Source organism: Lachancea lanzarotensis, scaffold LALA0S02 (genome assembly GCF_000938715.1).
Source record: "Lachancea lanzarotensis genome assembly LALA0, scaffold LALA0S02, whole genome shotgun sequence".
In the NCBI taxonomy this organism is placed as follows: domain Eukaryota; kingdom Fungi; phylum Ascomycota; class Saccharomycetes; order Saccharomycetales; family Saccharomycetaceae; genus Lachancea; species Lachancea lanzarotensis.
This window is the reverse complement of record NW_019212880.1, coordinates 130,287-142,603: the sequence shown is the minus strand read 5'-3', so window position 1 is coordinate 142,603 and position 12,317 is coordinate 130,287. Positions and strand designations below refer to the sequence as shown.

General features: G+C 44.3%; 5 protein-coding genes across 5 annotated transcripts; 2 read left to right on the top strand and 3 right to left on the bottom strand.

Annotated features, from left to right (window-relative positions):
- Nucleotides 1-838: 838 nt before the first annotated feature.
- On the top strand, nt 839-1,888 carry LEU5 (LALA0S02e01618g1_1; the record flags this gene model as incomplete). Its single annotated transcript, XM_022773604.1, has 1 exon — nt 839-1,888. The coding sequence occupies one exon, from the start codon at nt 839-841 to the stop codon at nt 1,886-1,888; it is 1,050 nt and encodes a 349-aa protein (XP_022627114.1).
- A 79-nt stretch (nt 1,889-1,967) lies between these two features.
- On the bottom strand, nt 1,968-3,311 carry TCD2 (LALA0S02e01596g1_1; the record flags this gene model as incomplete). The annotated part of the gene is made up of 1 exon (XM_022773603.1): nt 1,968-3,311. One exon carries the CDS (start codon nt 3,309-3,311, stop codon nt 1,968-1,970), a length of 1,344 nt encoding a protein of 447 aa, XP_022627113.1.
- Nucleotides 3,312-3,444: 133 nt separating this feature from the next.
- TFA1 (LALA0S02e01574g1_1) lies at nt 3,445-4,845 on the bottom strand (the record flags this gene model as incomplete). Its single annotated transcript, XM_022773602.1, has 1 exon — nt 3,445-4,845. One exon carries the CDS (start codon nt 4,843-4,845, stop codon nt 3,445-3,447), a length of 1,401 nt encoding a protein of 466 aa, XP_022627112.1.
- A 2,097-nt stretch (nt 4,846-6,942) lies between these two features.
- Nucleotides 6,943-8,898, top strand: MAE1 (LALA0S02e01552g1_1; the record flags this gene model as incomplete). Its single annotated transcript, XM_022773601.1, has 1 exon — nt 6,943-8,898. One exon carries the CDS (start codon nt 6,943-6,945, stop codon nt 8,896-8,898), a length of 1,956 nt encoding a protein of 651 aa, XP_022627111.1.
- A 344-nt stretch (nt 8,899-9,242) lies between these two features.
- Nucleotides 9,243-11,750, bottom strand: OPT1 (LALA0S02e01530g1_1; the record flags this gene model as incomplete). The annotated part of the gene is made up of 1 exon (XM_022773600.1): nt 9,243-11,750. The coding sequence occupies one exon, from the start codon at nt 11,748-11,750 to the stop codon at nt 9,243-9,245; it is 2,508 nt and encodes an 835-aa protein (XP_022627110.1).
- Between the last annotated feature and the right edge of the window lie 567 nt (nt 11,751-12,317).

Below are 12,317 nucleotides of genomic sequence, written 5' to 3'. Positions count from 1 at the left end.
TCTATCCTAGTGAAATCAAGAATATGTTTAACGTGCTGCAGAAACATTACCGAATGAAAGATGACAGTAAATGTTGTCATTTCAGAGGATCCTCCATTATTCTCGGACTTGAAGATCACTGACGAGAAATTGGATGAAATGAAAAAAAAAAGAGTTTATAAAACCTAAAATTAAATGTAAACTAGATAGATTAAATTAAAATAAAATAAAATTAAATGCGAAATAAATTAAAATAACCGCTGAACTGATCACGAGACCGATCACTGTATACGTATTATATGCTCATTTAGATGCAGCGCTAAAAATTGACACGCTGAGAGGAAATGTGGCATCTGAGAGTACTACTGGGTTCCACACGTTCCCCGTCAGAAAACGAAACGCTGTGGTTAAAAAATTTGTTAAAAAAATCTCTTCGAAACTATCGCACTTTTCCGCAGTCGTTATATTTTCACCGGTGATATCGTACAAAGTGATATTTAATGAACATACTGAAAACTGACGACACATGTCAGCCAAGAGTCTTGGTATTTGAGCTAACAGCTTTACAGCAATTTGAATTCCCATTAGATGAATCGGTTATTGCTACGCTTCGGCTCCCAGCTTCTGTCCTTTTCATTTTTGACGCCGTTATTTTTCGTATTTACCTTGCCAGACGTTCGTCTCTGGAAAAAAATGATGACGCTACCTCGAGTTTCTCTCGGCCAGCTTTGAACAACAACGAAAACCTTCAATAAAACCTGTCATAGGTCCTGAAGCACACTTTCACTTATATTGGCTGGCATACATTGCAGACGCAGGCTGAAGTATAAAGGTGGAGAGGTAGAGGTTTCAAATCTCAATGAAGCATGACGATAAAGACGGCGAAGGTCGTGGGCTACCGAACCCTACAAACATCGATAAGCGGTCTGCATACTACATCTGGCGATCAGGTTTGGCTGGTGGTGTGGCCGGAAGTTGTGCGAAAACTTTGATTGCGCCGCTAGACCGTATAAAAATTCTCTTTCAAACTTCCAATCCACACTACCTGAAATACTCAGGGTCCATGCTGGGATTGCTGCAAGCGGGCATGCACATCAAGACTTACGATGGGATCAGAGGCTTTTATCAGGGTCATTCTGCTACCTTGGTTCGGATTTTTCCCTACGCTGCCATCAAGTTTATTGCATACGAACAGATTCGGTATCTTATGATACCGTCTAAGGACTACGAGACTCCAACGCGTCGATTGGTCAGTGGTTCATTGGCAGGCCTTTGCAGCGTTTTCATGACATACCCATTGGACCTTATAAGAGTCAGATTAGCATATCTCACAGACCACAAACGCATCAAAATGCTGCCAGTGATAAAACGTATTTATTCCGAGCCGGCATCGGATACACTCACATCGAAGCACATAGTGCCGAAGTGGTTCGCCCATTGGTGCAATTTTTATCGTGGGTTTACGCCAACAGTCTTGGGTATGATACCATACGCGGGTGTATCTTTTTTCGCTCATGACTTATGCGGCGATTTTTTGAGAAGTCCACTTCTAGCTCCCTACTCTGTGCTTCGAATATCTGACGAAGAATTACAGGTGCGATCGAAATATGCCGGTAATAGACCTCTGATGACATGGGCCGAATTGACGGCTGGTGGTCTCGCAGGCATGGCTGCTCAGACCGCATCTTATCCTTTTGAGATCATCAGACGTCGTCTTCAGGTAAGTGTTGTATCCCCCACAGCGATCCACAATTTTCAAACAATACCGGAAATGTTTCGAGTCATCTACATGGAACGAGGCTGGAGAGGTTTTTTTGTGGGGTTGAGCATTGGCTACATCAAGGTTACACCGATGGTGGCCTGCAGTTTTTTCGTATACGAAAGAATGAAGTGGTATTTGGGCATCTAATTTGATATTTCATGTATTCATGAGGTGTAAGGTGGACTGAACTACGGGACACTGATTTAATTATAATTTATTCTTATTCTTATCTGAATTTAGAGTAGTACTTTTCTTCCTCAAGTCTTTTGTAGATCATGTCCAAAACTTCTTTCGAGTATACTTTGGACAGTTCTTCACCGCCATTGAGGACGCGTTCTTCGTGATTTCTTTGCTCATCCTTCGTCATGACGACAACGTTCTGCGGTGACACAGGGAGAGATGGGTCCCACTTGGACAGTGTTAATCTTGTCGAATATCCGCTTATAGGTGATCTCCCACGGAAAACTTCTTCGCAAATATAACCCACATCCTTGAGTGCAACAGGAACGCGTTGATCGGGCATACCAATACGTGTCATTTGACCTGCCAGAGATCGATATATACCATCGTAAACCTTGATTCTGTTCTTGCCTTCTATTGGCTCCATGGGATAACCTGACATCTTTGTCAGAAGCCAAGTCGCGATGGTGAGACCGAAGACGCCCGGCATGGTTCCCAAAACAGGAAGGATGCGAACGCGGAAATCTTTGATTGCGCTGAGCTCATCAACTTTGCCTCTTTGAAATTCATCTTCAGGCAACGGCAGCATAGATGCCTTGCGTGGATCTGGTTTCTCGGCGCTGAAAACAACGGTTATGCCCTTTATGATTCCCTTCTGCTTTAGACGTCTTCTCACACAGCGAGCTAGAGGATCTTCCTCTGTGGTGGTCAAGTCACCTACGTTTATTCTGGTGGGATCACTTTTTGTAGCAGCCCCCATGGACGAAATCACAGGTATATTGTTGCGGTAGACAAATTCTAGCAAATCGACTTTCGTATCAATGTTGTCGATGCAGTCAACCACGAATGTTGGTTTTTCCTGACCGTCTTCACCATAAATCAAACGGTCGGCATTGTTTTTGTTCCACAATTCATTCACGGGAATAACTTCGCACCATGGAGCGATTTCGCCTAAATGATCCTTCAAACAATTTACCTTAGAAGTTCCAACATCTTTCAAGGTTGCGCAGCTGTGTCTGTTAAGTGAGCTGAGAGAAACCTGATCAAAATCGATAACTTTGATTTTTTGAATTCCTGATCTGACCAGCATAGTGACCACCCAAGAACCCACACCACCGGCGCCCACTACGACAATGTATTGATTTTTCAACTTTTCCATCGCTTCTTCCCCTAAGAATGCATAGTTACGGGCCAGTTGCTCGCGAATAAGCTCTGGGTCATAATTAGTCTTCAAACCAGGATTGGCACCATGGTTCTTGTAAGAGCTATCTTCAATGGACTGGTTGCCGCTTGAATTATAGCTTTGGTAAAGTCTATCCACACATTTGGTACCAACTATTGCAAAGATAGCAACAGCCGCAAGAGATTTCCAGTCACGGCCAGAATACATTCTATATTCTCTAGTTGCCGCAGGTCAAGTATTCACTTGATGCTCATCTTTCAAATCTTGACCAAATTTCCGCCGAGGTAGTTTTCGGTGTAATTAAAAAATTTGACATTATGAGTCACGGGACCGTTTGACTTCAAACGTCTTCAAATTCAGCGTCCATGTCTTCATCCTCTATTTCTTCTGCTTTTGTTGTACCATTTCTGCTTGCCTCATTTTCAACCCCCTCTGCTTTTTTGTTGACCTGGGATGTATCCACGGTTCCAGCTGTATTTTCCTTAACAGCAGAGTCGTTATTTCCGCCGCTGCCATTTTCTGCGCCGTTTTCGTTTTCGCTGCTCACATCCTCAAACTCCACATCGTAGTCCATTCCGTCTTCCCCATCCTCGACAGCTTCCTCGCCCTCGTCTTCTTCGTCTTCCATGGCTTGTTTCCTGGCCAATTGCGCGTAGTAATCCGCCAAGGTTCTCTCGGCTTCTTTTTCTTCCACCTCCTTTTGGGTTAGCGGCTGTGCCGGTGCCACGAGCTCCACGTTCGTGAATGAGCCGTCACCTTCTTCAGAAAGTTGTGGATCTTGAATTTCTTCGTTTGCCTGCGGTGAGGCTGCAGGCATGGCTTCGTCGTCCTTGTCAAGCCTGCCCAAAGCAGCCTTTCCAACCGTACTCTGTTCATGCCACGCAGGCAAAGCATTTTGCTTCCTCTTTTCCTCCATTTCTCTTTCTTGGCGCTCGCTGCGGACCTGCTCATCTGTCGCGGTTGTGATATTGACATGCAAGGTGGCCTGAGACTTTGCGCCGGCCCTGATACTGCTGGCATTGTCCAGAGCAGAGTTCGTATTATCGCCAGGGGTGAACATTTTACTTTTCTTGGATCTTGGGTTCACTGTGTAAGACGCAACAGAATTGTTTTGTGGTGGGATCAATCTCGCCAACGATGTCTCAAAAGTGTTTTCCTCGATTCTTGAATCATCGATTTTTTTCAGATAATCGATAACTGGCTGTACCTGATCCATGAGTCTGTTCAGTTTCATCTGCTTTTCCTTAGATTTTTTACCAGAGTCGTCTTCTACCAAGGGTTCTTCGCACAAACTGCATAAAAACTGTGTTTTCTCATAATTCAGCAACGACACCGCCTCGAGTTGCGAATATTTCGTGTGGCAAACGGGACACATGTATCCCTGAGGAGCAGAATTTCTGTCTAGATCATCTTTTAGCCGAGACACGATTTGGTGAACCTTCCATTTGATTGCGTCTATTGCCTGTGGGTATTTGATGTAGTAATAGTATCTTTTAATGCTTCTGGTATTGAAATGAAATTCCTGCTGAGAGTGTACTGCAATCATCCGGTCTTCCAGAAGCTTAGTGAGTAGTCCACGAAGTTCTGGCCTTTTTATTCCCAACAGATGTGCCAGATCTTCTTCTGACAAAACGGAATGGAAGAGAATAGCATCTACAACTAAAACGTAAGTTCCAGTATAGAAGCCTCTGACAACGAACTTGAGAAGGTTCTTGACAATTTCATCAATGGGACGGTCCATAGTTGTCAATTGCACACTGAGGGCTCTTCAACGGGCGGATTTAGGTCTTGGTTTTCGAGTTCGATGAGAACCATTTCATATTTCTTGATCCAAATGGTACTATTCGTCAAATGTGACGTCATCGAGCTAAACGCTCTTGGATACACCAGCGACAGTGAATTTTAATCCAAGACACCGTTGGAGTTTTCTTGTTGAGTCTACTTATTTGTTTTCTGGAAGAAGTTTCGGTGTTTTATAGATTGATGCAAAATATCAGCAAACCTTCGACCAGCGTTTTCTCGGCTGGCGAGACACGCTGACGTTGATTTTGGTAAATTAAATTTTGAAGCAGGACTTGTCCGATTTTGACCAGAAAGACTCAATTTCAAACGATTGATACCAGTTGTTGTATTTCAACTGTTCGCTAAAAACGGCCACGGCGGTCCCATTCGAAGAAATTTAAAGAATTTTAGCCGAATTCTTTTCGCATTGTTATGATAGAGAGCGACATTTATAGTTTAACATGGTTGTGTGATTATTGCTGGTCCAGGTTTCAAGATGAGCACAATAAGTTGCCGGTTTCCGTTCCCCTTTAAAGTTTGTTTGCCACCATCAATGGGGGTGTTCTGATGTTGGAGAGAGAGACTGCGTTCACCTTCTGTGACCTGATTGGCAAAGGCTGGGAAGTAGGGTTGGCGAGAGTACCTAATTTGAACCCACAATTACAGTATCAGCACAAGTTGCGAATAAATCAAAAGTCTCAAATTTGGTTGTGCGACACCAGTTAGCTGGAGAAATATCTAGTCCTGCATTCTGCGCGTCTTTTACCCAAAATGATTGAAAATGGAAGCTCTAGATGCTTCACACGCCTACCAATCGCGAAATGTCACTTTTACAAGGGCACCCGCCGCTGGTGTCACGTGCCCATGCTACACGTTTGCAAAATCAACTACACTTTTCAATCAATAAAGCTTCCAGAAAATATTGCAGATACTCGAAACGCGACGAAAACACCACTCATCATCGGTCACCATTCTGTCTCGGTTGTCTTCCTTCTCAACTTTCTGGCATTATGACTTACTTGATTTAACACTAGAACGTCACATCCGTACTAAGTGACTATATCTCTAACTACTATCGCCCAACGCCTTAATCGTTTACCAAGCATTGGAGCGCATTCTCCATCAAGCTCAGCTTTCACCTTACTTTACAAAACTATATGCGTATTCCGTGTCCCTGCAAAGACAACAAGAAGGCCCACATTTCAATTCCGACGCCATCACTACAATGGATCATAGCTTTTTTGCTCAAGAGTTTCAACAAGTGTAGTGACACAAGTGCCAGAATCGGTCAGCTGGCATTTCTCGTTCTCTACTGCTGGAAAATGCCCAGGAATTCAGCTGGATTCACCAATGGATTGTCTTGTTTCCTTTGAGATTCTTTTCTTTTTCTTTTAATTTATGTGTATATTTGTTCCATCGGAAAAACCAGGAGCATTCCCGGAAAAACCTCGCAGAAAACGAGCGGCGCGTGTTAATAAATAGCTACGGCGCGGCAGATAACCTCGGGACCGCTACCCTCTGAGTGGTTTTTCCGGGACCTCATCGTCTCGGAACAAACCGGGACCAATCTCAATCATAGCTATAGAATTTAACACTGTTGAAAGAAAAGTGAATCTAAATTTGACGATATCAATATTTATCTTTGTTTAACCGATGAGCAAACTTTTAGTTCATAAATAGCCATTTGAATATTGAACCGCTTGGTATATCATCTATCTAGTCATTGAGCTGTAGCTAGAATTGTATTAATTCCGTCTGGATAGCTATTCAAAAAAATTTCTAGTCGACGATTGTACTAAACCCTGTACAGAACGTTTACTAGGTCAAATTTTGGAAATTGTGGAACAGAAAAGGCTTCAAAGTTAAAAGTCTTTTTAGGAGCATTATACTGCTATCGTTTGCAAGGTTAGCGTTTTTCTATAAGCGTTGTTCTTCCCTCATTATTGTGATTTTTTTGTTGTTTCCGCCCGGTGCAGCATAGTATATCAACCACATCGATCCATCGCCAAGATCAGCTCTTGAACCCGGAAAAAAAAAAAACCAAACCAAAGCGAAAATGATTAGTCGTACCGACTTGCTGAAACGCTCGCTGAAGTGGACGCAATCAAGCCGTTTCTACACGAGCAAATCGCCCAGACACTTGGTTTCTACCACCCGTGACACCACGTTCTCGCAGTCTGTAGACAGAGATGACCCACACACGAAATTGAAACCTGTGGGATCCAAAGCCAAGGCTATGTTGGCAGACCCTGTGCCAAGACAGACCCGTCTATTCGTCGAGGGCCCCATCGAGTGTCCCTTGGAAGGTTTCCAGCTGCTGAATTCGCCTCTATTCAACAAGGGCTCAGCATTCACCCAAGAAGAAAGAGAAGCCTTCGGTCTGGAAGCTCTGCTGCCACCTATGGTCAACACTTTGGATGAACAAGCGGAAAGAGCATACAAGCAACTTTGCTACCTTAAAACGCCGCTGGCTAAGAACGATTTCATGACCTCTATGCGTACCCAAAACAAAGTTTTGTACTTCGAGCTTGTAAGACGCCACATCCGTGAGCTAGTGCCCATCATCTATACACCAACAGAAGGAGACGCTATCGCTGCTTATTCCCACCGTTTCAGAAGACCAGAAGGTGTGTTTCTCGATATTACGGAGCCAGATTCCATAGAGCGTCGTCTCGAATCATACGGTAATAGCAAAGACGTTGACTACATTGTTGTCACCGATTCTGAAGGGATCCTAGGTATCGGTGATCAAGGTATCGGAGGTATCAGAATCTCCATCTCGAAACTGGCATTAATGACATTGTGCGCTGGTATTCATCCTGGACGTGTTCTTCCCGTGTGTCTAGACGTGGGTACTAACAACAAGAAACTTGCGCGTGACGAACTATACATGGGCAACCGTTTCGCAAGAGTTCGTGGCAAACAATATGATGATTTTGTAGACAAATTCATTAAAGCCGTCAAGAAGAGATATCCATCTGCGGTGCTTCATTTTGAAGATTTCGGTGTGACAACCGCTAGGCCTATTCTCGATCGTTACAGAAACGAAGTCCCATGCTTCAACGATGACATTCAAGGAACAGGTGCGGTGGTGATGGCCTCTTTCTTGGCGGCTCTCAAACATACTAAAAGAGATTTAGGAGACTCCAAAATTTTGGTCTACGGAGCTGGCTCTGCTGGTTTGGGTATCGCCGATCAAATCAAGAATCATATGGTCACCCATGGCTTGTCAGTTGAGGAGGCCCACTCCAAGATTTTCTTGATGGACAGACGGGGTCTGATCTTAAAGTCTATGAAAGCATTTTCTTCTCCCGCGCAATACCTGTACTCTAAACCTGATGAGGACTGGAATAATGTTAACACCTCTTCTCTACTTGAGGTCATCGGCCAGGTAAAACCTACTTTGTTGATTGGCTGTTCTACTCAGGCAGGTGCCTTCAATAAAGCTATTGTCACAGAAATGCAGAAACACAACCCACGCCCGATCATTTTCCCATTATCCAACCCAACGAGACTACATGAAGCTATTCCAGAAGATCTAATGAAATGGACTGATTTCAAAGCTTTAGTCGCTACGGGATCACCATTCCCCCCTGTCAACGGTTACCGTATATCAGAGAACAACAACTGCTTTTCTTTCCCAGGTATTGGATTGGGTGCTGTTTTATCGCGTGCCACATCCATCACCGATACGATGATCTCAGCTGCCGTTGATCAGCTTGCAAGTCTTTCACCAATGACGGAAACCGACTCCAAGCCAGGTTTGCTACCTCCTTTGGAAGTGATTAACGATACTTCTGCCAAGGTTGCCACTGCTGTTATTCTACAAGCATTCAAAGAAGGTACTGCTCGTGTTGAAGAAGAGAACGTACCGGGCAAAAATGAGAAGGTTGTGGTCCCAAGAGATTTCAACGAATGTCTAAAGTGGGTCACCAAACAGATGTGGAAACCTGAATACAGACCAATGGTTAAGGTTCAGCATGATCCTCAAGTCTTCACCCACCAATACTAATTCAAGAGAGTAATACTTACCCATTTTATAGACTATTCATCAATCAACAGAAATAATCCGAACAGTCGTTTGTATTGTCAGTCGATTTGCATAATTTTACCAAGCTATGCAGGCACCTCTTCGCCATAGGACCATAACTGATGGAGATTAAATAATGCTACGATGACGCACAAAATATTTGAGAACTGTAGATAGTAGCGGAGCCTCGACAGGGCTGTCCTATAAGGTACCAATGAGTTTTGTTTTATCAAAATTATTATTATAGTGAATACGCACTTATAAATACACTATTCAAATGTCAGTGCTGTCCAAAATCAGAAAAGGATCAAGTGAGCGAAAACGCTTTACCACCACTTATCGTAACCAAACTTTTCGCCTGTTTTCACAACGTAGTAAGTTTTATAAGCGTGGTCGTATGTTTTCTGGTGAACGGTGTTGCCCCACCAGTTCAGCTTACCTCCAGGGTATTGAACTGCGAGGAAAATAATGACCACTGCTATAGCTACACCGGCCTCGACACCAGCACCCATAACAAAATTGTATTTGCCGTACCATTTTGGCCATCTCTTTCTGATGGTGTTAAGCGCGAACGACATCGCCCAGAAAAGTGTGTAATTATATGGTGTGCTTGGAGGAATATTGCCTGGGCCAGTGAAAAAGATTGGAGTATGCACGTACTTCAAGAACTGGTTTTTCCTGAAAACCTTTTGCAGACCAAATACCACGAGAGGCAGCAATAATCCAATCAAGAAGAACCACATCAAGGGATTATAAATCCGACCTGGAGAAAATAGGTAATGAGGCAAGGACCAGATAATGGAAGCATTAAAGACAGTGCGGCCGTTCGAACAGGTGAAACCGTCGGGCTGAGTAGAGCTGCAAAGATCCTTGATATTAGATCTCATCCATTCTTGGATGCCGACGTTAACTAACCCGGAAATCAAAGCGGCGTAAATCTGGATTGCAAAGATCAACCGGGGAGGTACTTTCATGTAAAGCGCCAGCTTCAAATCTCTGCTCATGTCGAGGCCAGACCTTTGTACAATAAAACCATACAGCTTGAAAAGAACGTTAGCCTTTGGCTTTAAAGGTAACATATAACCGCAAATTAACTCGGTGATGATATTCAAACCAACATGTTGATTGGTCACAGCTTCTAAGATTCCCTGGGGAACGAAATTCACGAATGATATCAATAGCGCCACCACGAAAGCCCAGGCGGGCAAACCGGAGTCAAATCCGCAAATGGTGGCAAAGCCAAGACCCAACAAAATAACTTGAAGCACCACATACCACCATTCAGGACAATCTTTGTAGTTCTTGGTGTAAATCCTCATATGTATATCCAAACCACCATGGTTTTTGTTCTTGAGCTTGGCCCATAGATCTTTGCCATGGTAAAGACCGCAGTGAACAAAAATGGCGGTGACTGCAGCGAAGTTTAAAGCGTAAGTCAAAAGGTAAGAGAATGGGACAAAGATCGGGGAGTAGGCCTTGTATTTCTCCAGGTTTATGGTGTAGTCTGGGTTCAAAATCTTCTGAACATTGAATTTCTTTTGAGTGTTATCATATGTAGAACCGGAGATCACAGGCATGTACTTGGCATACCAGGTGTTGGTGAAGTACAATGCAGGTAAAACAATCACAAAAAAGATTACCACGGACACGCCAGTATTGGCAGAGACCCAATATGGCGTCGCGAAGACAGAGCCGGCCATTGCCTGGGAAATTTGGGTATAGTCGAAAGTGATGGGCAGTGCCCCGAGTCCACTTTCCACACCAAAAATGGCGTTTGCAATAAAGTTGTATCTCGTTTTGGGGCCCCATAAGACAACGTTGAAGTACGAAAGACCGGTAAAGAGAAAGCCGGGGACCCAGTACCAAACAAAGCTCACAACAAGCGCAATGGCGAAAAACCTGTATCTGGATACTCTCCATCCGTTAACTATGGTCTTGTCAATAACCCTGTTGTGCAAAGAATCGAATAGCGAGACGGAAATTAAAGTCTGTGGCCAGATGCAGGACGCCGGGTTTACGATCCAACGACGAGTTAGACCAGCAGCACCGTAGCCAAGCATCTGCGTGGTCCACACGAGAAGGATTTGGTATCCTGCGTTCAGTTCCATGTTGTAAAAATTAGTCTGAGCAATCAAGATATTCATTGCGTAGGCAGTACTCGAAGTCAGAGCGACGGCGATAGTGACCACCGCGTGTTCCTTTTTGGTGAAGGGACCTGGGTTCAGATTGAAAAATGGAGCGCGTGGAAAGTCATAGTGAGGCAGCAATGCAAAGGCTTTCCCAACGGGGAAGCACACCACCTGGGCGACAAGGAAGTTGATGGATAAAGTTGGATACCGAAGCGAAAAAAACTGGTTGACACCGGCAAAAACCACCACAAAGATGGTGGTGAGAAACCATGTTCTCCAGTGGTTCAGAAAAATGGTAGGGTCGTCCTCTACGCTAACCGTGGCACGTACCTCCGGGTAGGGTGAATCGGGCAACAGTTCCACATCGCCCTCCCAAAGTCCCTCCTCCTCCAATTTTTCACTAATCGATGGCGAAATTATGGCGTCATGCACTTCTGGGACCTTGTTCAATGGGCTCAGTTGACGCACAATGGCACGGCCTTGCTCCAACTCAGGATTGTCGTGGTAGGTCACGTGCGACACTCCATTTCGTAAGTGTTCTGCCAGACTGACGTCACTGCCGTCGCTGGACTCACCAGCTACATGCTGCTGGGTCCACACCGAAGACTTGGCGCCCTTTCTGTCGGTGTTTTCATTTTGTAGCTGTGATGGTGGTAGCCCCGACTCCAGTTCGGGTTTGCTAGGCCTTCTGTGATGAATGGTCATCGCTTGATTTTTGTCTTAACTACTCTGGTGCGAACAAAGCACAACCGATAGAAACCTTCTGGTTTAGTGCTTGACCACAGGGTCCAGACGATATGCTTTTAGAGTCACTTGGCTAGCAGACGAATCAATGAAGAAAAAAAATCTGGTAAACGCATCGAATATTCAATCCGCTTATAAAATGCTGATTTTCTTTCAAATTGATATTCAACAACTAGCCATTCTGAAAAATCATATCATAAGCCCTATCTAATCACGATGACACCGCTCTCTATGAGACCATTTGTTTCTCCTTAAGACCCTGAAGCCACTACTGCTTGCAGCCACATTCATTTTACGTTAGTTCCGTTGCCCATATCTCCAAGGATATTTCCGTAAGATATTCGTCGTTATCGCTTTCAGTTCCCATTTCAGGAGATGGCTTCATGTGAGGACTTGGAAAAAGACTTCGGTGCTCGAGGTAGACCCTTACGGAGAAACTTTCGAGGGGCCACGGCATTTTCTGCGCCAAGAAATAAATCCGAGCTTTTTTCTTTTTTGTTCTGACTCGCGCATGATTACGGCTTCGTC